At 39.4% G+C, this 26,402-nt stretch overlaps 2 protein-coding genes and 1 long non-coding RNA gene across 5 annotated transcripts; all 3 read right to left on the bottom strand.

Moving 5' to 3' along the window:
- Positions 1 to 492: 492 nt before the first annotated feature.
- Positions 493 to 16,248, bottom strand: manba (mannosidase, beta A, lysosomal). Of its 2 annotated transcripts, none has more exons than XM_075447640.1 (17): positions 15,955 to 16,248; positions 14,422 to 14,516; positions 14,231 to 14,336; positions 13,963 to 14,136; positions 13,580 to 13,703; positions 9,602 to 9,771; positions 9,360 to 9,470; positions 8,641 to 8,762; positions 8,169 to 8,286; positions 6,164 to 6,250; positions 5,803 to 5,970; positions 5,443 to 5,661; positions 4,844 to 5,008; positions 3,664 to 3,808; positions 3,324 to 3,466; positions 2,248 to 2,508; positions 493 to 1,953 (listed from the first exon to the last, which is right to left on the bottom strand). In XM_075447640.1, exons 1-17 carry the CDS (start codon positions 16,159 to 16,161, stop codon positions 1,729 to 1,731), a joined length of 2,640 nt encoding a protein of 879 aa, XP_075303755.1. In that variant the 5' UTR covers positions 16,162 to 16,248; the 3' UTR covers positions 493 to 1,728. The 2 variants fall into 2 exon arrangements, with proteins under 2 accessions (XP_075303755.1, XP_075303754.1); XM_075447639.1 differs by having other exon boundaries at positions 494 to 1,953; positions 8,641 to 8,792.
- Positions 16,249 to 16,932: 684 nt separating this feature from the next.
- Positions 16,933 to 18,270, bottom strand: LOC142365888 (uncharacterized). The gene is made up of 3 exons (XR_012766672.1): positions 18,049 to 18,270; positions 17,428 to 17,945; positions 16,933 to 17,343 (listed from the first exon to the last, which is right to left on the bottom strand). It is a non-coding gene; the product is annotated as an uncharacterized LOC142365888 (long non-coding RNA).
- An 819-nt stretch (positions 18,271 to 19,089) lies between these two features.
- LOC142402533 (ubiquitin-conjugating enzyme E2 D2-like) lies at positions 19,090 to 24,612 on the bottom strand. Of its 2 annotated transcripts, XM_075488058.1 has the most exons (8): positions 24,174 to 24,612; positions 22,993 to 23,056; positions 22,748 to 22,779; positions 22,568 to 22,645; positions 22,089 to 22,194; positions 21,701 to 21,794; positions 21,463 to 21,512; positions 19,090 to 20,190 (listed from the first exon to the last, which is right to left on the bottom strand). In XM_075488058.1, exons 1-7 carry the CDS (start codon positions 24,195 to 24,197, stop codon positions 21,464 to 21,466), a joined length of 447 nt encoding a protein of 148 aa, XP_075344173.1. In that variant the 5' UTR covers positions 24,198 to 24,612; the 3' UTR covers positions 19,090 to 20,190; position 21,463. The 2 variants fall into 2 exon arrangements, with proteins under 2 accessions (XP_075344173.1, XP_075344174.1); XM_075488059.1 differs by lacking the exon at positions 21,463 to 21,512 and having other exon boundaries at positions 24,174 to 24,603.
- Between the last annotated feature and the right edge of the window lie 1,790 nt (positions 24,613 to 26,402).

Below are 26,402 nucleotides of genomic sequence, written 5' to 3'. Positions count from 1 at the left end.
CCCTGTCTGGTCAGTATGAACTTGAAAATCAAATGTATTCAAATATGGCTGTAAAATATTATGTTAAAAGTCCTCACCTGCAGGCTCCTAAAATTTTATTTAAAAAAAAAACAAAACAACTTTTTAGAATTATCAACATTTTTTAAAATTAACTTAGCATACAAACATTAACAATAAATGAATAAATAGATAACTAAGTTAAAAGTGTGCTGTGCACCAGTTCTGTTTCTATCCTATGTTTGTTTACATTTTGGAAATTTAACTGCTGAATAAGCTTTTGCCAGTTAATAGTCATTCCGAGTCCTGATTATGAGATGGTTTTCTTGTATAATATGCTAGAGATGACAGGGGAAAAACCTCAAAACTGGCCGGGGATTCCAATTTCTTCTTCCTCAGAGTGAATGCAAATCGGTGATAGTTGACACTTAGTCATTTTATTATTTCAAAACCCAGAGTTTAAAACCCTTCAATCTGCACACCATTGTTGTTCCCTGCATCAGTAAAAATCAAAAGAAAGCCGATTAAGGTGCTTTAAGCAGTACCCCCCCCCCAGAGACCTTGGTATGGCCTGTGTACAAATCCACAGAGATTTGGTTTGAGAACAAATATGAGGGGACCATGAAATGTACAGACTGTACTGTAAAACAAGAGTGGAAAAAAAACAGACAACGTAATACCTTTTAAGAGGGCTTAGCCAACAAAAATCATTTCCGGTATGTTTTGGAAATCTAATGATACAAGCATCTCTTTGATTTAAGCCATCACCCAAGATCGACAAGATAGGAAGTTTGTAAAAAAAAAAAAATAATAATCAAGAAGAAACAGACCCAAAATTGTAACTCCGAGCTGAAGTCTCCAAGCTTTGACATAAAAAAAGAGAAATGTTCCATTGTAGAGCCAGAATAATCTTTCAAGTAGATTATTATGACTCTATATTAAGCTCATTACAGGCACGTTCAATCCTGCTGGATAGCGGGAATTTCCCCTTGGTATAAAGAATTACCCCGTCTTGTATTGAATCCATAATGACCTGTCAAGTTACTTTTGTTTGGTATCATGAATCTGAAAAGTATCCACTGAATAAAGTTAGGAAATGTAGAAGAGTGGAAGATCTGGTGAATTTTACAGCAGAAGTGTCAAACAAACAAAAAAAGCCACAAATCCCAAGAACTTTTCATTTTTCTCGAGCGTCGTAGTCAAGTAAATGTTCTTATCATAATGCATTCGATAAACTTGTCAGACTTTGGATCAAGCTCCAGCAATGCTGCACCTCCAATTTCTCATAAGATACAAGTTCACCATCTGCTAGCCCTGCAGTTCATTTTGCATCCTGAGCCAACTGTGTCCAAATTCATAAAGTGGCTTTTTTTATATTGATTGAAAAGAAAAAAAGACATGTATTTTAAAAAGCTTTATTACTTTTTAAAACATCAACAGACACAAACATGTGCAAATCTGGCAAAGGGAGAACAGCTCTATTTGCTCTTTTCTGTGCTTCGATGGCTTTTGACTGAATGAATTCTTCGTGTACAGTAAAGACTCATTTTGTCCCCAAGCTGCCCTGCTGGTGACTTAACACATATTCCACATACTTCACTTTGTTTGGAAGCTTTCAGAAGAGAATTCTGGTCATTCGTGATCTTTTATGGATACTTAGCAGCCAACGTGAAAACAAAGCCAGCGCCCATCTGTCCCCTCTGCACTTTGGTGAAACCTGCTGGACTCAGGTCAGTATACATCCGTCAGAGATGTGATTGTGAGAGATCTGGAGAGCTCTGCAACGCTGGTGGGACGCCACGCAGCAAAGTCCACCGTCTTGTTCCTCGAGACCATCAGGAAGCCATTTGAGCTAAAACGCCCCGGGATGTTCCCCACGTCGAGCCAGACAAAAGGAGCCACAGCAGCGGAGTGGAGGGCGACCGTGAAGCCGGTCTTTTCCTCCTGAACCTTCGCCTGCAGGGAAATAAACACCTCGTCAGTCCTCGTGACGTGCTACCCACCTCCAACTGATCACACACACACACACACACCTCTTAAACCAACCAGTAGCAGATCAACAGCTGTTGCAGTGCCAAAGTTGGTGAAAATGCTAAATAACTGTCTCATATCAAATGTTTCACTGAGGATTTAGAGAGCAAGAATGAAAATGGGATTAGTTGCGTTTTAGACTGATTTTACCTTTGGAGCTCTTTATTTACTCACAATGTCTGACAGCGCAGCCTTTCATATCTAAAATTAAGAAATTACCGTTATGTTTGGTTTCTGGAGCCCCTGAGCGTGTTTGGGTGAGCAGAGGAAGTGGTGGTTGGAGGGACCCTGCCGGTCACCACTGCTGTCCTCCAGGTGGAATGTGAGCAGGCAGCTGAGGCGGGTGCAGCGTCCACATCCTGCCAGCAGGGCGGTGACGGTCTGTTTGAAAACAGCCACAGCGGCGCCTCCAGGGACCGGTAGCAGTGGCGAAGTCAGGGTGCAGACCGGATCCAGATCAGTCCAGGAGTACACGGTCACCTGATGCATCAGAGCGACAGCAGTCAAATATGTTTCCATCTACACCGGTTGCAATTTAATGATCAATCTTCACATCAAGAACATGTACAACTAGATGCTTAACTGTTTTAACAAATTAAAATGTTATTTATGTAACTTTGAAAAAAAAACAAAAAAAAACACTGGCTGTTGTGCAAGAGCAGACGAAGTCAGGCTTTATTTAGGCTTAACTTGTTTTTCTACCCGATTTTCCACTTTTTAGCCCCCCTGTGGAGGAAGTGTTGATTGAAAAGAGAGTAGATTTAATGTTTCCTCAAATAGATTTTGATTCCATTGGCAGAGAATAAAAACACATTTCCACACAGAGTTGCAGCAGTTTTTGAAGCAGTTCCACCTGAGGGTCTGAAAAGCCATTCAGTGGTGGTTTTTGGTCTTTGCATGCAAATATTTCTTAGATTCTCTGAATAATTCGATAAAATCTTAAATGGTGAAATGAGCAAATTATTGAAATGTGACAAGGAGAATAACATTCTTATTCTGCATGTCTTATCAAAATGAAGATATGTTTTCTCAGTTTTAATAGTTGAGATGTTTTTGTATGAAAATTTTAAAAAATATAGGGTTAAACTTGCAATGCCTTACATTTGGTTGCATCCACACTCTTTTTGGAAACAGGGTTGCAGGAATTACACAGTGAGGAAATGAGACTGATGGATGAATATGGTTACCAATTTACTTCTAACAAATCTAACAGCTATTAATTATACAGCTTTTTTATAGACATTACCAGATGTCATTCTGGTTGTATTATGTATGGTTTACGAGTAAAAACGTACCGCAGCTCTAAGTTTCAGGTCATGACTCAGGTCTGAGACGGCGTAGACGAACAGTGTGTCATCCTCCTCAAAACCAACAGGAAGAACGGAGGCAAAGAAGTTCTGTGCAAAATTATGGAGCATTTTCCACTTCCCACCAAACTCTGTCCACATAGATAACGAGGAATATGTGATTTATTTACAACACAAACCTTTCAAATTCAGTTATCTGTATTGATCACAAACAAATTTCCATTCCATTCAAACTTTTCATAATGCAAAAACAACCAAAAAAGTTAGTTGTCACAAACGGACCAGAATTAAGCCTAGAAAAAAGGGGTCTGAATAGGATTTCACTCACCAATTGATGACCAAGATGGCGCCTGCCAGATGTCATTGAGCTGCCAGTAGAGAGCGCCCATGGTGTGACCTTTGCCATCGATGATTTCACTCTGACTACGCCGATAAAACTCTGTCTGAGTTTTCACACACTGGGCCTGCATGACCTGCACGTTCAATAGAATCAGCATTCAGTATTTATGAGCAGTATGAGACGTAATCCAGGTCAGGAGCTGGTCAGTCATCAGAACCCTGAAGTAAGAGTTGCTGGCACAATTTTTCTTAAAGCCAGATTAGTCATGTCGTGAAATTGCATACATGTAATCGGCGTAATGTAATAGCTTAGGAATATTCTTATTAGTGAAGACTGGCTGCATTCAAAGAAATCTTTATCTTGGTGGATTTATTTGCACCTTAAATACCTAGATTGTGGTTATTTAACTTTAACTAAGGATAGTGACTGTGTGGGGAAAAAAAAGATCAAAAAAAGAAGTAATATCCATTTCTGTTGCATTGATGGTCATACTTCATCATGTTAAAAGTCTAAAAATATTCCACTATAAAAGTGCAAGTTTAAATCTGTTAAAGTGTCCGACAACAATAATTCAGGTGTTGTTTTGCATTTGTATGGCTTTAGTGATGAACTAAAGCTTTAATTCCACTAACTATCTACACTCTTACGGCCTGTAGGCTTGTAGAAGTAAATGAGCGAAATAAAAACTGGTTAATTTAGAATAATGGAATTTAAAAATGCCACGAAGACAATCAGCCTTTGACACGGCAGACATTTAGATTTCCAGTTCAAAAAGCTAACCACATTAAAGTCCGTCTCATTTGAGCTCGCTGGTCTTTTCTCTCCTCTGTCCTCCTGCCGCTGAGTCGGAAATCGATCTCAGCTAAACACATTCAAGGACTTTTTTTTAGCCTCGATATCAAAGGAGTTAATTCTGCATTTGAAAAATTGAAAGGTGAGAAACTTATAGAGCAAAACCTTCCGCTTCACAGGAGTTAGCACCGTCCACCCAAAGAAACCTGAAGTCCCTGCATCCTCGCTCACTGTTATGTAACTTGTAGATCCTAAAGTCCATATCTGTCGATTTGAAATAAGTCTAAATACCACCAGGTCATATATCCGTCTACAGACTTGGCCCATGGTACTTTATGTGTGAGATAAGAGGGGATTCTTGGTTTGTGCAGTTTACCTGAGTGACGTAGAGAGTGTCGGTAAATCTTTTCAGGGGATCTGTTGAGTTTGGCAGGTTGAAGTGCAGAGCAGCCTGCAGCAACATCTGCTGGTTTCCACCCTCATGGTGTTGACGGTGAGAAGTGAAATGACTGTCATAGCTCCAGTCTTCTTTAATGGACACCTATCAGTAGAAGACACAAAACAATCAACAGGCTTAACTGGGCTCTGAAGTGTGGACGGTCATCGATGTTCCAACTCACATCTTAAAGCCCCTCCCCCTTGTCATCTGACCATCTGACTATATAACAATAAAACCCATCTGTATCTGTTGTTGCTTCGTCTTGTTTTGAGATTTCAGCTTATTGTTCTACTGCACCACGTGCAGTGTCTTTCCTTTTTAGTCTGGTCTTTTTTTTGCTGCATTCATGAAAATCATGAAAACTCGCAAGTGTTATTAAGAGAACATGCAGTAGAACGCACCAATTATACTCAATATCACATCTTACGCTTGTCTTGATCATTTGGAGTTGTTTATCTCTTTTGTTACGATAAATTAATTCTTTGTTGGCCTTCCTCCTGTGTCTCACTCCTTCTGCCATATAGTTATTCAGTTACCGGCTGCAGAGTGGAAAAGGACGGCCAGGACTGGAAGCCATATTCAGAGGCGAAACGTGTTCGAGGGAAAGTCTTCCAATCCCAGCAGTCGAGGACGTAGCTGTAGAAGTGAACGTCTCCGTAGTGAGGATCATAAGGGTTCGCTGCCACCCACCCCTCATGCTCCGATTCAGCCCCATTTGTTGGACTGGAGACAAGAAATGGACGACTTTTGTCCTTCTAAAAAAAAAATCACAACAGTATATAGCATAATATAAGCAAATGATACTGAAAAGGAACGATTAAAATAAGAGATGGATCTTTTACTGACCAGTAATCTCCAGCCTCATATTCATAAATGTCACATGACTGGACTCTAACCTCTTGCACAATCAGCCTTATGTTGTTCACATAAAGCTCCAAATAGTCTTTTATGTAAGTAGGTCTCTGGGAAGCTGGGATGTTGAACCAGTCAGTTGCCAGAGCTGCTTCATTTTCATTGTTCCCACTCCAAATTATTATGGAAGGGTGGGACTTTAGGCGCTGAACCTGTTGGGTAAAAATAAGACAATAAAAAAACCCGATCTCTTCTGTCATCGTGGTTGGTACTTTAAAATTCCTGTCGAGCCTGAGCCAACTTGCATTTTTGCTCTCCGTTTTCTTTTTTCCATTTCCTGTAGTTGACATCTTCAGAGCCAACACAAAACAAACATACAGTGGCCACGTTCACGTCCTAACTCACCTGTTGGATGACCTCTTCTCTTACAGTCTGTATAAAGTCATCCTCGGTGGGATACATGGCACAGGCAAACATGAAGTCCTGCCAAACCTACAGAGACAGGGTTCAACACTTTGAGCAACCATCTGTTTAACAATATGCTCATGAGTCACACTGCTGTTACATGATGAGGAATCCTGTGGAAACACAGTTGTCTCTCCGAGAATAGTTTGCTATTTCTCTGAAATATGAGTAAATCTAACTTGTCATCCAGATTATATGTGGCAGTGACTTGCAGAAAACGAAGTGAACATGTGACTCAGAACAAACAAATACAAGGGCACAAGAATGCCAATACAGCAGGAGTCCAAATTATACAACGACAAAGTAAACATACTGAGGATCCAGAGGTCAGGCAGCACTGCAATGAAATGCGCTTACGTGAAAAGAGACAGGCCACGCTCTTGCAATTCTAATGTTTTTCCCATCGGTATGTCATTTTTTTTTTTTTTAAGCCTGTGGTCTTTATCAGGTCCTAAATAATGGCATTGTGTAATATGTCATGTCATCTCAGGTATTTAAAGACTACTAAGTCAGAACACTGAGGCAATGTGGGAAAAAATGTCCACTCTTTCTATTTATAAAAGAATTAAGAAGGTAAGTAGCACCCCAAGCGCCGACAATCACGTGCACTTCTTTACCTGAGCATCGGTAAGTTGTGAGCACCTCAATAAAAGCAGAAGTTTTGGCAGTTTGCTAGTCTGGAGCATCCAGGTGTGTGTTAACACAACACCAAGGAGGAAAGACATCAGCTACTGATGTAATTGTTGCTGCCCATCAATCAGGGAAGGGTTATAAGGCCATTTACAAACCAATTGGAAAACATTCAAGACAGCCGTCAATCTTCCAGGAGTGGACATCCCTGCAAGGTCACCCGAATGCTCAGAGAAACTCTACAGGCCTCGCTTAGCATGTTAAATGTTAAAGTTCATGACAGTACAATTAGAAAAATACTGAACAAGCGCGGCTTGTTTAGAAGGGTTGCCAAGAGAAACGTCTATTTTCTAGAGAAAAAAAACACAGCAACCCTTATGTTGGCAAAGTTACATTTGAACAAAGAATCCGTTCAAGGTTTCTGAAACAATGTCCTTTGGACAAACAAGACCAAATTTGAAATATTAGGTTATAACACAAAGCACCATGTTTGGTTAAAACCAAACTCGGCATATCAGCACAAACACCAGAATTTTATTAGAGCAGTGACAGTCTGGCTGATTTTCAGACCCAATTTCTGATACGATTAGCTGTCTGACAAAAGAAACAGAAAAAAATATGTAACTGAGTGTAGCTTTATTGAGACTTTGATCAATAAACAATTAGGCTTTACTGTTGGCACTTTGGAGCATTAGAGGAGCACCCCGTTTGAGTCTAGTTAAGAGTATACATGCTGTCACACCCATGGGATTTTCCCCATGTTTTTAGTCTTATGTTTTATCATGTTTTAGGTTGTGTTTTGGTTTTTGAGTTCATAGTTTACCATTGTCTTCCCCACAGTTTCTGTTTGCTCATTAGTTGTCACTCACATCACCTGTTCATTGTCCCCAGCTGCACTCATTCACAATCACCCAGTTCCCTATTTAGTTGCCAGGCTCCCCTGTCCTTTTGTCAGATCTTTTCCTGATTTTCACCCCTCATGCCACGACCCCACGTTAAAGTTAAGTGTTTTTTTCCATGTCATGCTTAGTTGTATGTTTTATTTTTGTCATGTTCATGTTTTGATTTCACAGTTTTTGTCGTCCGGCTCAGCCACGCTTTTTGTTCTCTCTAAGTTAATAATAAACCCAGTTTGCTTTTTACATCCTCTGAGTCCGCATCCGTGTCCTACCCACCACCCAGTCCTGACACATGCAGGAGTAAATTGACTCCCAATCACTACTTCGGGGTGTGGTAGAGATTTGGCTCCATTATGATGAATATGATAACTAATGTGAACATTTGTAGAACATCACAACAGTGTGGTGGCAGTTACCATGATCCCCATCTCATCACAAAGATCATAGAACAGATCCTGTTCATACACTCCTCCTCCCCAGACCCTGAGGGCGTTCATGTTCGCATCCACCGCTGACTGCAACAAGTTCCTCAAACTGCAGGACAGTGAGAAAGAAATGGTAGCTTTCATGTTAAAGGGAAATTATTAATTAAAAAAAAAAAGGAGCTGCTGTACAGTCTCTCTGTGCGTTATTTTGACCAAAGCATGTTGCATATTTAATCTAGACCATAGGAAATTGTGTCAGCAAGTGAAAAAAAGGGCATAATAAGTCTCCTTTTTTACATTTGTAATTCAACAGACTAAGAAAAAATAACCATTTTGTGACTCAAAGTCAGAAAAAAAATAGACCAAAGAGGAAAAAAAAAAAAAAGGCTGGAAATAAACTGTGGTGATATCCCGGTTACTCACAACAGGAGCAGGGGAACTTTTAGGGAGCAGCTGAACTCACACATCAGGGGTGACTTGGTCCTGGAAGGAATGCGCTGGGATCCAGTTGGAGCCTTTGAGGAAAACTGGCTTCCCATTGATGCGGAAATAAAAGCTCAAGCCGGGAGATCCAATAATTGGCTCCTGGATGAGTTCAACGGTGCGAAAAAACACCTGCAGTAAAGACCTACGTCAGCACAGAAATACACTGAAAAAAGCTCTTGAATACAGAAAAAAAAATAAAATAAATAAAAATCAATATAGTTCAATGGGGATAGAAATATAAAGTTATATATAACAGCATCAAATATATAAAATAAAAGTATGTCTGAAGACTTTGAACCTCGGCACCAAGAAGTCTTAAAACGTGTTTTTTTCTCCTACATCCAGAATCACCTCATTTTATCAGAATTTATTGACTGAATCAAGACAATAACTGGCTTATTACAGACGGGTCATCTTATGTGTTTTAGCATATAAACTAAAAAGTCTCTGATTCGCTAAATTCGTCAGGACTGCACCTTGGGAAGAAAGTCCAGGGTACAAGTGTATCTATGACTTTGTGCTTGATCATCTCAACTGCTGTGTTGGGAACAAGTTAAGATTTGCCAAACAAAGGAATCACGTTGGTGGAGAATCATCCATTAAACATGTTAATTGGTTTATTTCAACTCTCTGGTGGCACCCAGTTTCTTTTAAATATGGGAAGAATTTAAGTGTTCATATGGGGGAAAGTCTGACCTTAGATTCTGTATTCAGGATTAAAAATCCATCCTGAAATCCTCTGACAGTGAGATGGTAGAAGGGTTGATCGCCGTGTCCATTCGGCCACCAAAGCTTTAGTTGGCTGTTCTGGAAGGAAAAAACAACATATATAACATATATATATATTTTTTTTTTTGGTTTGTCACCACAAGAATAATCCCTTTCAATCTGAAAACCTCTTTTTTTCCACACCAGTTTGAAAGGGATGTTTCAAGCACCTTGTTGACATGTAAGGTGAAGTTGTACTTCTTCTTCCCCTGAAGAAATTGTGTCTTGTATGTTTGCTTCGAGTCCACCTCAGGTATAGAGATCGTGACTTGGCCATATTTTGTCTGAGCTGCATCGACAATAAACTCAATCTCTAGCCTCCATTGAGAGCAGCTGGAATCTGGACAAACAGATGACATGGATTATACAGTATTAAAAAAAAAAAAAAAGGAAAATTAGTTTAGATGGAAGTGCCTATCCCAGCTATCATTGGGGGAGAGGCGGGGTTCACCCTGGACAGGTGGCCAGTCCATCACAGGGCCACACAGAGACACACAACCATGCACACTCACACTCACTCCTACAGACAATTCAGAGTCACCCATTAATCTAACATGCATGTTTTTGGATGGTGGGAGGAAGCCGGAGCACCCAGAGAGAAAAATAAACTACCTTTATGTGCAGAGCCACGGCATCTTACACAGCTGCTCTAATGTAACAGATAATTAAAGCAGCACATTCCATCAGATGAGCAATATTCCGACAGGCCTTTAAAACTCTGCTTATGCGTGACATCCTCCTCTGTTTACCAGTGTGTGTGTATGGGAGTTTTTCTTAGAGCACCTTTATATTTGATAAACAAATAAATGCTGTTGTCAGAGCCAGTTTCCTCCAGCTGAAGGTTTTGGAAAGGTCAAGCCTTTTCTTTCCTAAGGGAAAGAAGCTGGTGGAAGACTGATTAAAGTAATTTATGTCTTTGTTTCATCCATGCTTGATTAATGTATTAGTCTTTATTTGGGTAGCAACCAGTCCCCGCTTCCTCGTCTTCAACTGGTCCAAAGAGCTCCAGGCCGACTCTTGCATTTTGCCTTTTTTAGCTTCTTTGCACTGGCTCCTATTTGATGTCAGAACTTCTTTGAAATACTTGCTATTTGTTTTTAAAGTATGAAACTGGTGAGCATGTTCTCAACTTGCCAATCTTTAAGCTTCACAACACTCCCAAGTGAAGAGATTCCGGCATGTAGTTTTACTTTGTGTTTAATCTTTATAAATCTAGCTGGTTTTATATTTTGCAGATTCTTACAGCTATTTGGTTCACGCTTGCTGCTTTTTAAAAAATTGTTTTTATTTATTTTGCTTTTTTCTTACATGAACAATGTCCACTGCACAACAATGCAATAGCAATATGGGAAGGTAAAAAAAAAACCCAGAGGAATAGAATAAAATAATAAGTAAAGGTGGGGCACACCAATTCTGTTTCAGTTTGTTCCACTCTAGTATTCGACCCTTCTTTTCTCATTTACGAGGTCCATTTATGCCACTGTTGCTCCAGGGTCCCTGCTTTCTTCGTGAGGTGATAAGTCAGTCGTTCCATCGAGTAAATCTCCTCAACAATACCCAGCCACTGTCCTGGGCTTGGAGGGTCAAATTTCAGTCAGTTACTGGTTATGGCCTTTTTACATGCCAAGATCAGTATTTTCAAAAAAGATACAGATCCTTCTTTTTAATAGTTCTTTCTGGGGCCAGACCCAGGTACACTTCTTCCAAAATCTGAACCACTCTGTCCCAGAACCCCTGCAGTTTTACACAAGTCCAGAAAACCTGTGTGTGATTGGCACCCTGCCCGCATCGTCTCCAGCATTGCTGCTGTTCACCTAATTGTTTATTTTTGATGTGTGGTGTGATGAGGAAGCGAATCAAATTCTTCCATCCAAACTCCCTCCACCTTTTAGAGCTGGTGGAAGTTTGCTGAGTTCTGCACATAGAATGCCAATCACTCTCGGACATTTTAATATTCAGCTCTAGTTCCCATTTCAATTTCACATACAATGAATTTCTTCCATTTTGTTTTCGTAAACCTCTATACAGCTTAGACACAATCTTTACAGGTGTACATTTATATGCATTAGTAAATATTTCAATCACTTTGTTTCCTTCTGCAGAAACTCCTCTTTTGATCACTGTCTCATAGAAATGTCTTAACTGTAGGTATCTGAACAGGTCACGATTATCTAAATCAAATTTTCTTTTGAGTTTTTCAAAGGATTTGAAAGTTTTCCCCTCTAGGAGCACATCGCCGTAATACCCTTATCTCTCCCTCGCAAATATGATGCCAGTTTCTCCGGGACTAAATTGAGAAGGCCAAATTAAAAGTTTACTATCTCCTTCTAATTTATGTTTTTTAACTATCTCATACCAAATATTTAATGCATTCTCCAGGATAAAATTTTTTCCCTTATAGTCTGTATGTTTTTTCCCACCTAACCTAGTTTGAGCTTGAGGATTAACCACGTTCAATTCTAAGGGCTTCCACTTAGCTTGGTACTCCGGAGAGCACCAGTAGACAAAGTATCTCATCTGAGCAGCATAATAGTATTCCTTTAGATTTGGTAGCACAAGACCTCCGTGCTCTCTGTCAATTTGAAGTGTTTTAAATCTTACCCTTGGTCTTGCTCCAGCCCATATAAACCTTGATAACTGTTTATCCCACATTGAGAACTGTGAATCTGGGATTCTGACGGGTAAAGACAAAAAAAAAAAAAAAGGTACAACAACCTTGGCAGCACGCTCATTTTCACTGCCTCAATCCTAGAAGTATAGTCTAACCCCAGTGTGGACCATTTTTTTTAAAATCCTCCTGCATATTGTCATTTTATAGTTTATTTCATACATTTCATACATCAAATTTCTGACTAATTAACACACCCAAGTATTTTATGGATTTTGCATCCCACTTCACTTTATATTGCAGCCTAATGTCTTTACTTGGAGTGTAATTAAACGGGAGCATTTGTGTTTTAGCCATGTTCAATTTATAACCCGACTTTTGACCACACTCGTCTAAAGTCTCCATGAGTTTAGACAGTGTTAAGTTAGGATTCTGGAGATAGATGATAATGTCATCCGCAAAGAGTCCTATTACATGGTCCTCAATTGCCATGTTAATACCTCTCAGTTCTTTATTTTGTCTGGTAATCTGTGCTAGAGGCTATATGAATATCGCAAAAAGTGCGGGGCTAAGACAGCAACCCTGGCGAGTGCCTCTATATAGTTTATAGCTGCCTGACAGATGGTCATTGATTTTTATTTTGGCAGTAGGGTCTCTATAAAGAGACTGTATGCACCTAACAAATTGACTATTAAATCCCAGCCTCTCTAGCACTCTGTACAAAAAGGGCCAACAGACCCTATCAAAGGCCTTTTCCACGTCTAGACTGGCCAGAACTGCACTTAAATGATTTTTATTCATCTGTTCTATAATATGTAAAGTTCATCTGATGTTGTCTTGAGTTTGACGTCCTTTTATAAACCCTGTCTGGTCCTCATTAATCAAGTCAGACAGGAGATGTTCAATTCTTTTAGAAGTAATAGATGTAAACAACTTGTATAGTCTACATTTAATATAGAGATTAGATGGTATTATTCAAAATTTTCTTTATTCTTCCCTTCTTTTGGAATGACTGATATAATGGCCTCTTTCCATGATGGTGGTGCGACGGCTTTTGTTAGAGTCCAGTTAAATGATTCTAACATAATAGGAGCGAGGTCTTCTTTAAAAATCTTCTACCATTCATTCGGGAAGCCATCACTTCCAGGACATTTATTTGCTTTCAATTTACTAATAGCCCTGTCCAGTTCTGTCTTCTTCCAGTTCTGATGGGAGCAATTCATTCATCATTTTGAAATTTTCCTATGGAGGGGAGATCTAATGATGACAAATATTGTATAATATTTTCTTCATTGACAGTCTTGGGCTGTGAGTATAAAGTTTCATAGTAATTTTGGAAAGTTTTATGGATTTCATCTGGCTCATAAGTTATTCTATTAGTTGTAGGGTCTCTGATTTTATGTAATGTATTTCTTATTTGTTGAGCCCTAAAGCGTTTGGCCAGAATTTTTGTTGCTTTTGAACCTGCACGCTTGGTGCTTTTAAATGTGCTCATAAATAAAGTGACTTGACTTGATGATGAAGCCTGGATGGAACATACTGTACAGAGGAAGAGAGGAAAGCTGAACAAGCTGCAGGACATCAAACGCCTCCAGTCGAACTCCTTTCCACAGCCCCATTGTGGGGAAGGAAGGCCCCCAGTCCCAACTGAAAGAGCTTTGCTCCTGCACGGAAAACAGATGATGCTTTAGTTTATTTATCAAAATACAATTATCAGAAAAATGGATAACAGCAAGCTGGTTTAGTTAAGATGAGATGTCTAAAACAAAACGTGAGGACAAATTTTTATTCTATCTGCAATCAGTTTGACGCCTTTTTTTCTTTGATTGTTCCTTTAAATTCAAACTGATCCAAATCCCAATAAGTAAACAGTAAAAATGCTTCCGATTTTATTTTTCATATGATAGGATATAACGTTCTTACTTTTCTAATAAAATTGACATGACATTCCCCCTTCTGGACATCTGGAGGACACTCAGGAGGAACTCTGTAGGACGAATGAGCCTTCCTCCGCTCAGAGGCAAAGATAACTGGAGACAGTAAACTAACCTCCAACATATTATCCCCATCCTTCAGCAGGTCCCTGACTGAGAGGTCCTTCACACCAACGCAGAAAACATTTCAGAATGGGCTCACAGATGACGCATTGACATGAAAGCAAATGTGTTCTGTGCTTAAGCACCTGACATACATATCTACGAAACATGTTGTCGGTCTTTGCAACTATGACCCCATTTAGTGAGATGGATGCAACAGTGTCCACACCGTCAAAGACAAGAAGCACCTTCTGTTTGAGCCTGTTCAAGCAGAGAGGATGGAGAGGAGTCACGCACATGGCATTAAAATGCCTTTTTTTTCTTAAATCCACATCACAACACTGACCTCAGCTGAGTCGACACAGTAAACATGGTTGTGTATGTCCAGTTGTCAAGTGCAATCCACCGATATGACACATCGTTAAACCTGAAATACGGATTCTGGAAGACAGGTGGACAGTGCTTAGCGTCAGTTTAGTTCCGTGTCTCCAACAGTAGCTTCAAACCCACAGCTGGAGATGCATCATTTCAAACAAACAGGTTTAATAAACAATGTTAGACACAGGCCTAAAATAAATCCAAATCAGTCCAAACATGAGGGACAGTCTATCATTTTTTGATTGAATATTTTTAATGTTCCTCTAGATTTCTGAATGAAAACGGGATTCTGGTGGGCATGAACATTACCCCTCTGCAGTGGTGGACAGTAACAGAGTACATTTACTTGAGTGCTGTGCTTAAGTACTTTTTTGAGTATCTGTACTTTACTTTTTTGGAAAGTTATAACTTTCACTACACTACATTTCAAAGACAAATTTTGTACTTTGGACTCCACTACATTTCCAGGAAGCTTGCCGTTACGTGTTCCTTTAAGGCTTTGTTATCCGCTGTTGCCGTCTTTCTTTCCTAAAATGCGATGGGCCACACCAGAGTGGTGTAAAAAGATCTGGAGTCTCAGCAGAAAACTGGATTTGGCTACAAGGGTGTTTTGTGAACTGAGGTTTTCATCAAAGAAGAGTTGTAGTTTGTTGGTGGTAATGGACTCAACAGTAAACTTCTACTTCATAGTGAATGTGTGGGGAGGGAGAAAAAAACAGTCTCTCCTGTTTTTTGGGTGGGGATGTTTTTAAATAAAATTATTTTTATAAAATAGCTGTCCTTATTATTTTAATGCTGAAGTTTTTACAGGTGGTACAGACTTTTTGGAGCAGAGTGGTACAAAAAGTCTACATGTCGGTACATCATTAGGTGGTTTCAGAGACTTACATGGTTCTGTAAAAGCCCTCAGAAAATAATACAGCAATGTACTGATATTAGAAAATGTAGTTTGTACTTTGAAATACTTAAGTATTTTTAAAAGTAAGTACTTCACTAGTTTAACTTGAGTAAAATTTTGAACGAGCAACTTTTACTTGTAGTTGAGTAAGATTTTACCTTGAGTGTCAATACTTTTACTCAAGTACTGGAGTTGAGTACTTTGTCCACCACTGCCCCTCTGCCACAAATCAGTTGCTCTTTGCTGTGGAGGTGTTCTAAAGTCTCTAAAGAGACATACTTTAAAGGTCAATTTGATTTCTTGGGGCAAGCTTTTTAACACAAGGAATTATTTTTTAATGACACTATTAGTGCCAACTATAGATGCAAACACCCCCCTAAAGGCTCCTGAAAATATAACAAGATATGGAAACATCTGCGGTGAAGTTTGAACAATAATGTAAATATAGAGATATAAATGCTTGCCCCAGCAAAAGTCAGAGATTTAGTGTTAACTTTGCACTCACGGCAAAAGTTGGAAGACGGAAATCTACAGAAAAATAAAAGTAGAAAAAGAGAATTTTTCTCTGCCACTTCCTCGGCTAAATATATTCACTCGTCCTACCGGGATGTGTCCCTGTTGCTGCAGAGCTGAGTGAACACAGCCGGGCACCTCTGCAGGCAACGACAGTGACCCGTTGGAGTTTGACAGCCTCCATTTGCCGCTCAGACTCAGCTCCACTGGCTGCTCCGTTAGGGAAGAAAGTCCAGATACATCTCCGAAAAACAACCACAACAAAGCACAACAAAAATATTTCACACACTGCTCCATGGTTTGTGGTTTGTTGGAAGCATTGCGGATCAACTATATCCTTTGATATAGTTGCCTGATACGACGCTTCCTTGTTTGTCATGTGACCCCCCGGCAGTCAGCTGACTGTAGGGCGGAAGTATCGACGCGAAAAGGTTTCCGGAAATTTAATGTAATTTGGCCTATTATGTTTGACTGAAAATCCTGTCATGGTGTTACCAGCCAATTAGTTATTGAACCATTTGGAGAGCATACAAAAGATTGGTCTCTCTGTAAAAGTAACACTAAATTTCTAACCCCAGCATTTAAACTTGTTGTAACTGTAACTAGTATGTAGTAATTGAAGTTGCAGCACACAGAAATCAAACTTTTTTAAACATTTTTTTTCTTAATGTAGCTGCACATGGAGGGATGGCGGTATGCACTGGAAAATCAAATGAGGCTACGGAATCAAGTCTTACCTGTTGCCAGTTCAAATTTGATAACAATAGCACAACACATGACTAATCTGGACATGTTTTTCAGTGGGTACATCCAGGCATTAGCCAGAGTCTGGATACTTTGGCCAACGCCTGGACATACCAACATCAGAAGGCTGTAACTTCTGAAAGCTTCAACATACAGTCATCAGTGAGGGCTCCGATGAAAGGTGATACCCAGGGCAATCCTGTTCTATTTCCAGATTCACTGTCAGCATTACGGATATATAGTAGGTGATGCATAAACACAATGAAATGCTTATTTCCCTACTGTGCTTTATACATTTTTTTTTTTAAAAAGAGTCAGAACAAGTTCCATGGCAGAAATGTTTATATAATGTAAAACAAAATATGAAAAAGTATAACACATAATCAATTTTTTATATATTTACAATTTCCCTGTCCAATACCTCATATTTATTTTCAATGTACCACTGTAATATTCCTATACTATTGATCAGAAGAACATACTGATGTAATCACTGTAATCTACAGTCTGTCCCTGGTAGAAGGCACCCATCTGCTCAGCACGTGTCTCTCTCTGAATGTCTTTTGGTGCTTCAACCTTTGGCTTTACAAAGGTCTTTGTGGACAAGGAAGGCATTCACAACTGCAATGTCTACAAAGTGATAGTGAAAGAATGTCTTGAACCACTGGAGAGTCTTGTGGAGGACTTGATAATATCCAGTTGGCGCATCAGACACGTCCACTCCACCCCATGCACCTGAATAATGGAAAACAGACAGATATATAAGAATCACATTTCAAAGAGCATAAAACCCAGTCAAATGTACTGCATTGTACGTACCGATTGTAATCTTTTATGGCTGGATGAAATGGCACATTCTTGACAGTCCAGCGTCCACAGTGCTTTATCCTCCTGGTGACTGTTCCATTCCCATGGGCTGCGTGAATGGTGGTACTACTGCACAAAGGGGAGAGAGCCTGTCCTGCAGGGTTCTGTGACTGTCCAAGGCTTGGGTGGTAAAGAGTGGTGGGAAATGCCATGTTGATGAGTGTTGTGCACTACTGTCAGCAAAATGGTGTTAGAAAAAAAGCTGTAAAGCACTGTACGTCGCCGTCATAATGAGCTGGCTTACTGGTGTTAGTGGGGGATGGAGAGTGGGCTGATATGGCGTTATGTCAGGTTCATCAACACCGCACCATCTCTCTACACCTGAAGCCGATGTCTCTCCTCTGCTTCTTCCCCTCGCCCTCCCTCTGAAGGGAGTTGGATCCTCTTCTTTTGAAGAGCTACTGCTGGACTCATCCACTCGACATGGTCCCCTGGCAGGTTCCCACTCTGAATCTGATTCAGCTGTCGGCCTAATGTGTAACACAATAAAATGTCAGGTTTCATTTAAATAAATACCGTGTCTGTATTCAGTTTTTGCCTCACATGTCAACACAACACAGAACAAACACTTACTTGTCAAGTACAACATCTTCTTCCACCGAGTCCACAGAAGAGGCATCACTCGCTTTATCGGACAAATCCTTGTCTGAAAAATTACTATTCCAGGTTGTAACAAACTACACCACCTCGTTGCAACCAAATGTGATCTTCTCGGCACGTTTTGTGATTTTTTTTAGTTGGGGGGGGGCAAAAAACAATTTAAGACTACTCTTGCAGCACACCGCCGTGATGGGAATTTGATTGGCTTCGTGTCTGTAGCGTCAGAATCAGCGTCAAAGCTGATAGGCCAGAGCTGTATGCGTCAGAGCAGATGGGTGCCCTTTTAAACGCCTGCGCAGCCATTTTGACAGTATCGTATTGAGATTTGAAACGTTTAGCGGAATCTAGACTCTGTATTCAGATCAAAATCAATAGGGCCCGTGGGCTGCCTCCCATTAATAGTTGTTTAAAAGGTAAAAAATTGTACGTTTTAAATTTAAATGTCATTTGTTACCACATGTAATATGAATTTACTTTTTTTTTTTTTTAAAAACATACGGACTCAAACAATAATACCCAACCTTGACATTCTATTGTTAATATCAAACTTAGGTGTTAAAACAAGACAAAGAAAAAGGTATTGGAGTTCTTAAAATTTCAAACACCGCTGAGGAGACTCAGGCCTTTTGGAGGGCAGGGACACTCCTGAAGACCCTTTGAGACATTTTATTCGTTTTGTCTTTTTCCTTTCGAGTGGTCTGCTGGGGTAGCAGCATCTTGACTGCATCGGAAAATATTCATTTAAACTCATCACCAATACCAGATCTGTCCCGAGATGCCGCCATGGCCCAGTGTAGGTGGTAAGAGGATGCTAGCCAAGCTATTGCCACCCAGGTGTCTCTGCCCATGTATGACAGACTCCTAAAGGCACAGGCAGCCACAGGCCGCCACAGGCCTTAAGACTCCAACAACCCAAGTCTTAAAAAACAAACAAAAAAACAAAACAAAACACACAAATAGACACCAAATACCATTCTCTACAAAAAAACAAAAAAAAAAAACACAAATTCTTCATATGGTTTAAGTAACTTTATTGAAGGGAAACTAAAAAGAAACAGAGCCACAAGTTGGTTTTCAACCATTAGCTTTGCATCAATATTTTAGGGCTACAAGAAGACAGTGTTTGAGTGGGCATAAAACTAACTGCTCATCTACTGGCTTCTAAATAACAAAAGAAATGGAAAGCCTTTGAGGGGAACCAAATTTTTCCAACTGTTCAACCTTACAATCCACTTAATCTGCAGAAACATCAGATATAATAGCCTACCTTTATTAACATGCATAAAATACAACATTGAAGTTCTTATATTTTGTTTCCTTAACATTGATATATACTGCTGTGCTTCTCTGTACACACACTTTGATAGTGAAATAAGATACACTTCTTTCCTCAGATAAGATATTCCTATACTATTGATCAGAAGAACATACTGATGTTACACCAGTCCAGGAGACGGATAGTCACTAACCAGTTTCCTCACAAATTTGTATTTTCCAAATCCAATTCAAAATAATAATAATAAAATAAAAAAAACATGAGAATTATGCCAATTTGAAACTTTAAAATTCAGGGTATGGCGAAACACCGGGTTTCATACAACTGGATTTGGAAACCCAGTTGTGGAAAAAGACAAAAAAAAAAAAGATTAGTAACCCCAGACAGTTCGCAACTAGATCATGGGAATGATTTGCTGTTTGGTGTCGGGAGACTGGCTGCATCAGGGACTAAATGTGTGCAGAGTGTTATTACTAAGATGACCAATTTGGGGCTGAAAAACTCTTATTAGAGCATGCTTAAGCTAAGTGTTAAGAACCATGAATAGTATTTTACTTCATACGAAAAAACAGGAGTCTTAATTTTTTTTCTTTTTACAGAAACTGGCATGTGACCTAGAGAAAAACACTATCTTCTTATGAGCACAGGTGGGGAAAAAAAAAAACAACAAAAACCCAAAACAAAAACGGGGTAAAATGCTTCGATTAACCAAAAATAAAAGTGAAAAAGAAAAACAATCCCATAATTTTAAGTTTGAAACCAGCGATATTTTCCAGCCTTCCAAACAATGCCTTCACATTGCGTACTTTTGTGTCCATTCTTTTGCCATTTTGATGTATCTGTGGAAAAAGAGGAAAGAAAAAGAAAAAAAAGTCAGTTTCACTTCAGCGAGTATCAGATTTTTCAGCTATCCTGCCCCATTACTTGTGCATAAAACAAAAATATCTAAACTCTTAGTCAAGATTTCCTGAAAAGCATGCACTTTCTGCACAACATTTCAGATATCAGGGCAGGCCAAGTTGCATTCTAAGAGACCGTCTCAATATGAGACTTTAAAGGTCGATATTCTAGTCTTTCCAAAAATGATAAAAAAAAAAAAAAAAAAAAAAAATTTGCAAAGGAAACATTTCCATGCGAAAGTTAGTGGCCATGTTCACATGCAAAGTTAATACCACTTCTGAACTTGATAAGCTGGTGACGTTGACCAAGCTGGTTCAATTCACAATACTTTAAAACTCTAGTCAGGAGTATATGAATCCTAAACAACTTAAACATTGGTTATATGTGATTTTCTCCAGTTTGTTTGTCAGTATCAGTGGTGTGTTAAAAAAAAAAAAAAAAAAAGGAAAAACCTCAACACACCTCACTACGAGCTAATTATCCGTCACGTTTAAGACACCATAGATCATGAATTTCTTCTTTTTGGAAATGTTTTTTGAGTGAACATTTTTCCTCTTTACCATAAAACCATTATGAGAAATAAAACAATCCAATCATTAACTGATGATCGCCTATGCCAAATTTCTGTTAATCTTCCAATCCTACATAAAGAAATAAAACAAACTTCTCTGAAGCATTAGACAGTGGTCAGCAGAAGAGTCAAATATTCTCATTTTGGACAATGAAAAACCATAATAGATCATCGCACATTTAAGTTGAATTTTTTTTACAAGTAGTTTCATGAAACAGAAAACCACGCCCATCTCTACAAGTGGTTTTCAGTTTTCTTTAGGCCTGTGTTGACAGTAACTGAGCACATGTTCAGATGGTCAATCTGTTAAAAACCTTATCAATAAATAAATAAAAACCAAAACGTGGTGGGCAAATTTTTTTATTTAAAAAAATATATATATATATATAGATACTAAAAACAGCACAGCAGACTTTCTGCAGGGAATCAAGGTGCACGTTAAAGGCTGAAGCAAAGACCCAAGCCGGGAACAACCCACAGGTTACCGTGTACGTACAGACAGATCATTGTGACAGTCCGCCACCGTCACATATTTTGCAACACAGACCAAAGCCTGTAGTTATGCCAGTGAGACCAGATCATGGCAATACAAACAATCCCATTACATTAGCCAAGATGCAGCGCTGGCTCTTAGCCTTACCCTAAAGCATGGCATACTTTGTTGTCCACTCCTGAGCTAGTTTATTGTACCTAACAAAGTGGAACTGGATTATATTACAGACCTCAGTCATAACACAAATGAATTTTTATTCTAAGTAATCAACTACTGACATTACAAAGGTCACACTTTGTTTGTTGATAACCTCCATAAAAAATTAACAAAACAAGATGACTGCTATAAATGTTTGTTATGCATGTTTAAATAAAGACAGACTTACTTCTGACTATCTGTTTTGTAGATTCGTGCGATCTCTGGCACTAGTGGGTCATCGGGATTTGGGTCACATAGGAGTGAGCAAATGGAGAGAAGAACTAAAAGAACCAGAAGTGAAACAAACATTTTACTCATCACAAGGGTAAAATAATGATACCCCAACCCCACCACATTTTGAGGGCACTATATAGTCAAGTTCTCTACATAGGACACTGCATTATCACTTAAACCAACCATATAGCCCATACTTCCTCGTAACTTTGTTACAGATTAACCAAAAACTGAAGGACAAATGAAAGGAAAACAAGAAAAGGTAAACCCGCCACAAACATTTGCATTTCTAAAATACAAAAGTTGTTAGTCAGGTGGCTAACTTTCCAGAACGGTCTTACCTTTAGAAATAGTAAGTGCAGGAGACCACTGTGATCTGAGAATATCCAGACAGATACTGCCGTTACTGTTAATATTTGGGTGGTAAATTCTTGTCGTAAATGCAACCTGGGGGGGGGGGGCAGAAAAAACAAATTTAAATAAACACCACAATAAGAGGGGAGGTTCGATAAGGCACAGTCAGGCAAGTGTTACACAATTCAAATTCCTCGTCACAAAGCACTGTGACGGTCAGCTTCAGGAATGACAGGTACTGCGTCACGCATGTTTTCAAGCAGACAAAAAATGCCAGCTTCAGTTTCAAGTACAAGAACTGGGAGTGTTTTCAAAGTTTTAAAAACATCCTTACGTTTACAGGGAAAACCAAGTTCCTGAAACGAAAACTATATCGTGATTGAGTAATGTGTCTGTATGCAATAGTGTCAATTACCCACATTCACAAAAGCAGTAAAGAAACGTTTAATCAAGCATGCTGGTTTACCTTGGGTGGTTTGAAGGGGTAGTCTGTTGGGAAATGAATTGTCAAGAAGAAAACTCCTCCCTGATATGGACTGTCACTCTGAAAACATGAGCATTTACATACATTTCAGAAAGCATTTACATCAAAATAATTCTACTTTATAGAAGAAAGAGGGCAACAGTTATGTCATTAAGTACTTACAGGTCCCATGATTGTGGCTTGCCAGTGAAACACTGCAGAGAACAGAGTAAATGTTAATAAAAAAAATGGTTAAAGGTCACAGGTAAGTGATCAAACAGGAACTAAGCCTCTAAACTATCCTCGCAGCTTTCCGGGAACACCATTTCCTTGTTGCGTTTCATCTGAGTTTTTGGTCGTAAGGCTTTTTCCCCTCCCTCGGGCAGTTATTATGGCTGAAATAACAACAAAAAGATAAACACACTTACTGTCGTCACCCACTGGGCCAGCTGAGCACTGTGCTGGAGGGTCACGAGCCAGGTCATTAAGCTCCTGTCATAGAAGGGAAGAAACAATAACAAGTTAGTCCACAGTGATCTTTAGACAACATTAAAGGGATGTGATCGTAAGTAAATGTCTGAGTGGCATACATGCTAAAATTGGATATTGAGAAGTTTTAGTTTTTTTAACCTTTTTAAATAAAAAACTTCCACATCCCTTTGATATTATAACCCCCTGCCACCTGGACCAGGGGCCACCTCGTTATCATAAACAGTAAACAGCAAGATGAGACCCATGTATACATTGTATACTAAGGCCTCTTTTATTTTTAGGTGTACAGCTATTTTGAAGTGAGCTGGAGGCACTGCCCCACCCTGGTCTTCAGACAACACTTCAAAAGCAAGTCAGGGGTTTTCCTAAAGAAATTTTTTTTTTTTAATTTCTGGACATCATCAAGAGTGAAGGTATGGAGCCACAGTGTCAACACTAGAAATGTTACTCTGTTGGAAAATATTTCCATTAATATGTCTGGACACACACAAACAGAGAGACGTCATTTGTACTGACTGGGGAAAAAAAATAAAATAAATCCAATACCACCACATACCAAGGATATGTATCATAAACAGGGCTGACTACTAAGGCAGATTCAGCTACTGATATAAGTCATGGGTTCTTGTAACACGGAGTATCGCAACGAATCGTTCAAACGTTCACAGAAGTACTGGAACTCGCGTCAGTATGCTGCTTGAGTAAAGGTTCAGTGCGATCGGCTTTAAAAATATATGTCTTCATGTAAAGGTATGAAGTGTAGGGCAAAACCGTGCGGCCTCTTTTCGACGTCAACCCAGATCGATGAGCAAACTGAACGTGTAACTGAAACTGCTAACAATAGCCAACTAGCTGTGTGATGTTTGCCAACTACACGTAGAGCCGCGTTCGCCAGAACTGGTGATTATGAACAATGAAAAAACAAACAAAAAACTCCGCAAAACAACCACCGTCGACTTACTCAACCTCAAACACACCAGATGGTCACACGCTAAGAACCGTAAAGTTGACACTTCTTCGAACATGTCTCACCGCCTGGTTTCAGGATACAGCTGCATTGTGGGAGGCTAGCCCGGCAAGCTAATGAAATTAGCTAACATTTACGATGTTATCTTACCTTGTGGATCCTTTTCAAAGCCATCCTCTCTCGGTGTTGTGGTATTTAGGTTTAAGATTTGGCAATCCAAGTTGTGAGGGGCAACTATAATATGCCAGGATGATTCGTTCTGTTCAATAATTGACGTTGGGTCAACTCGACGGCCTTTCTTCTCTAGCTAGCTTAGTTAGCTGGCTAGGGAGCTAAAACTACGTATGCGCGGAGTAGTTACCAAACCAGACGTTACGCTCTCTTTCGATAACTCTCTTTTCCCGCAGTTTGAACGTCTTATACAAGGGTATTTGTGTCCCCCCACTCGAGGCTGAGTAAGTGCGTAATCCAGGAGAAGTAACCCCGGTCGACAAAGCTCCTTTCCTTTTGGTTTCGGTCGATGCCGTTAGCCAACTAGCGGCTGTCTACATATAGTGAGGCTTTATGACGTGAAGGCGGTGTTGACTGCTAAGTGACGCAGCGGATGTGATGGCGGATTGGATACGAGCCTGCTTTATAAAAAAGAAAAAGAAGAAAAAAAAGAAAAAAAAAAAAAAAAGACTTCAGCCACAACAAAAGTACAGCAAGTATTTACATTTGGTTGCATTTTCCCAAATTTAAATGCTCCTTTAGTGAAAGCGTCAAGGCCTCAGAAACTCAGTGAGACTGTGGCGGCTGATTGAAGATCATATCTCCTTGTCGCAAGTGACATATTAACATGTAAGAGCATGAAGAGCACAGGTGTTATGAATAAGATTAAGATTAATACTGATAATATACCCCCCTCCCCCCTCCTCCCTCCCCCCGGACGATGAAATAGTACAGGGTTGTTGTAATTTTACTCACTGCTTAAGTTAGCAGTCTTTTAATCACCAACTACACACAAAAAACATAAACAAGAATGAGAATAATCCAATCTAGTCTTGCTTTTGAGATGTGAATATTTTCTGCAATTTCTTTATCATTTGCTTGAAAACTGATTATTTTTGGGTTCAAGAGCTGTTGGCCTCTACGAAACAGGTAGTCTTATTCTTCTCAAGGATACTGGATTGCATTTATTTTCTCGTCCGTTATAGTTTCTGCCAAAACAATAAGAAAACTACAGCCTTATGTAAGTTTTGTTATAGGCGACCTTGTTGTGAGTATGCATTATTACAGAAGCCAAATGTTACAGAAAACACACGACAGGAGATTTGGGAAGAATCCTTGTTAATTATTTAAGCTTTTTTTCTTTTTTTAAAAAATAACTCTCTTCAGCTGCGATATTTTACATTTTAAATGTTAAAGACTGCAATTTTTTATTTTTCTTTGTGGATTGGATTTCCCCCACATTTATTTATTTACTTTCAGACTTGATTTTCTTATTTTATTTTAGTAATTAGGGACCGAGCAGAGAAACTGCAAGGACCCTATTGTTTCTGAAGGAGTTATTATTATTATTCTTTCCAAAAGGTAAGCACCACCTGCCAGTCGACGACATGAAAAAATCTGGACTTTTTTTGTGTGTATGTGTGTGGGGGGGGGGGTCGCTCATTGACTCTGTAGCGCCCCCTACGATACGCATTGGTTACGGAAAAGTATTAGGGCTAGGCATAAGAAAAAATATTTATATTTTAATTGTCGAGAATAAAGTCGAAATGTCGAGAATAAAGTCACCATGTTGAGATTAAAGTCGAAATGTCAAAAATAAAGTAATTAGATGATGGACCAGAGGAGTTGACTTTTTCTCGAAAATTCGACTTTATTCTCGACATTCCGACTTTAATCTCGACATGTCGACTTTAATCTCGACAGGCAAAATATTATTTTTTCTTATGCCTGGCCCTAATACTCTTCCGTACATTGGGGTTAGTTTGGCGTGGGACGACGAAATTCGGTACACTCATTCATCATGCCCAGACGCACAAAAAAGTCTCATGCCGCCATGGTCCCATGTCCACAGGAAGGCGGCCATTTTGGATGGAAGGTGCGTTTTTCGCCCAATTCCACCCCTTGCATTTGATCGAACTTGTCCTACAGATTTAATGCTACAGGCTTCAAACTTGGCCAAGTTACTCTTAAAGTAATAGTTCGGAGTAGATTCACCCTAGGGTCATTTGAACCGTGACATCCAGCCAAGTAGCCCACCCGAAGTTTTTTCGATATTGGCTGAACATCAGCTGAGTTACTGAGTTATCCCCAATAGCTTAGTACAAGCGCTAATGGACCCTGGCAGTATCTCCAAAATTACCACACTAAAATCACATGCCATGACACCAA

The sequence above is a fragment of the Odontesthes bonariensis genome, chromosome 17, assembly GCF_027942865.1.
Source record: "Odontesthes bonariensis isolate fOdoBon6 chromosome 17, fOdoBon6.hap1, whole genome shotgun sequence".
NCBI lineage: Eukaryota > Metazoa > Chordata > Actinopteri > Atheriniformes > Atherinopsidae > Odontesthes > Odontesthes bonariensis.
The sequence above is the reverse complement of the archived record's forward strand: the minus strand, read 5'-3'. Positions and strand labels throughout refer to the sequence as shown.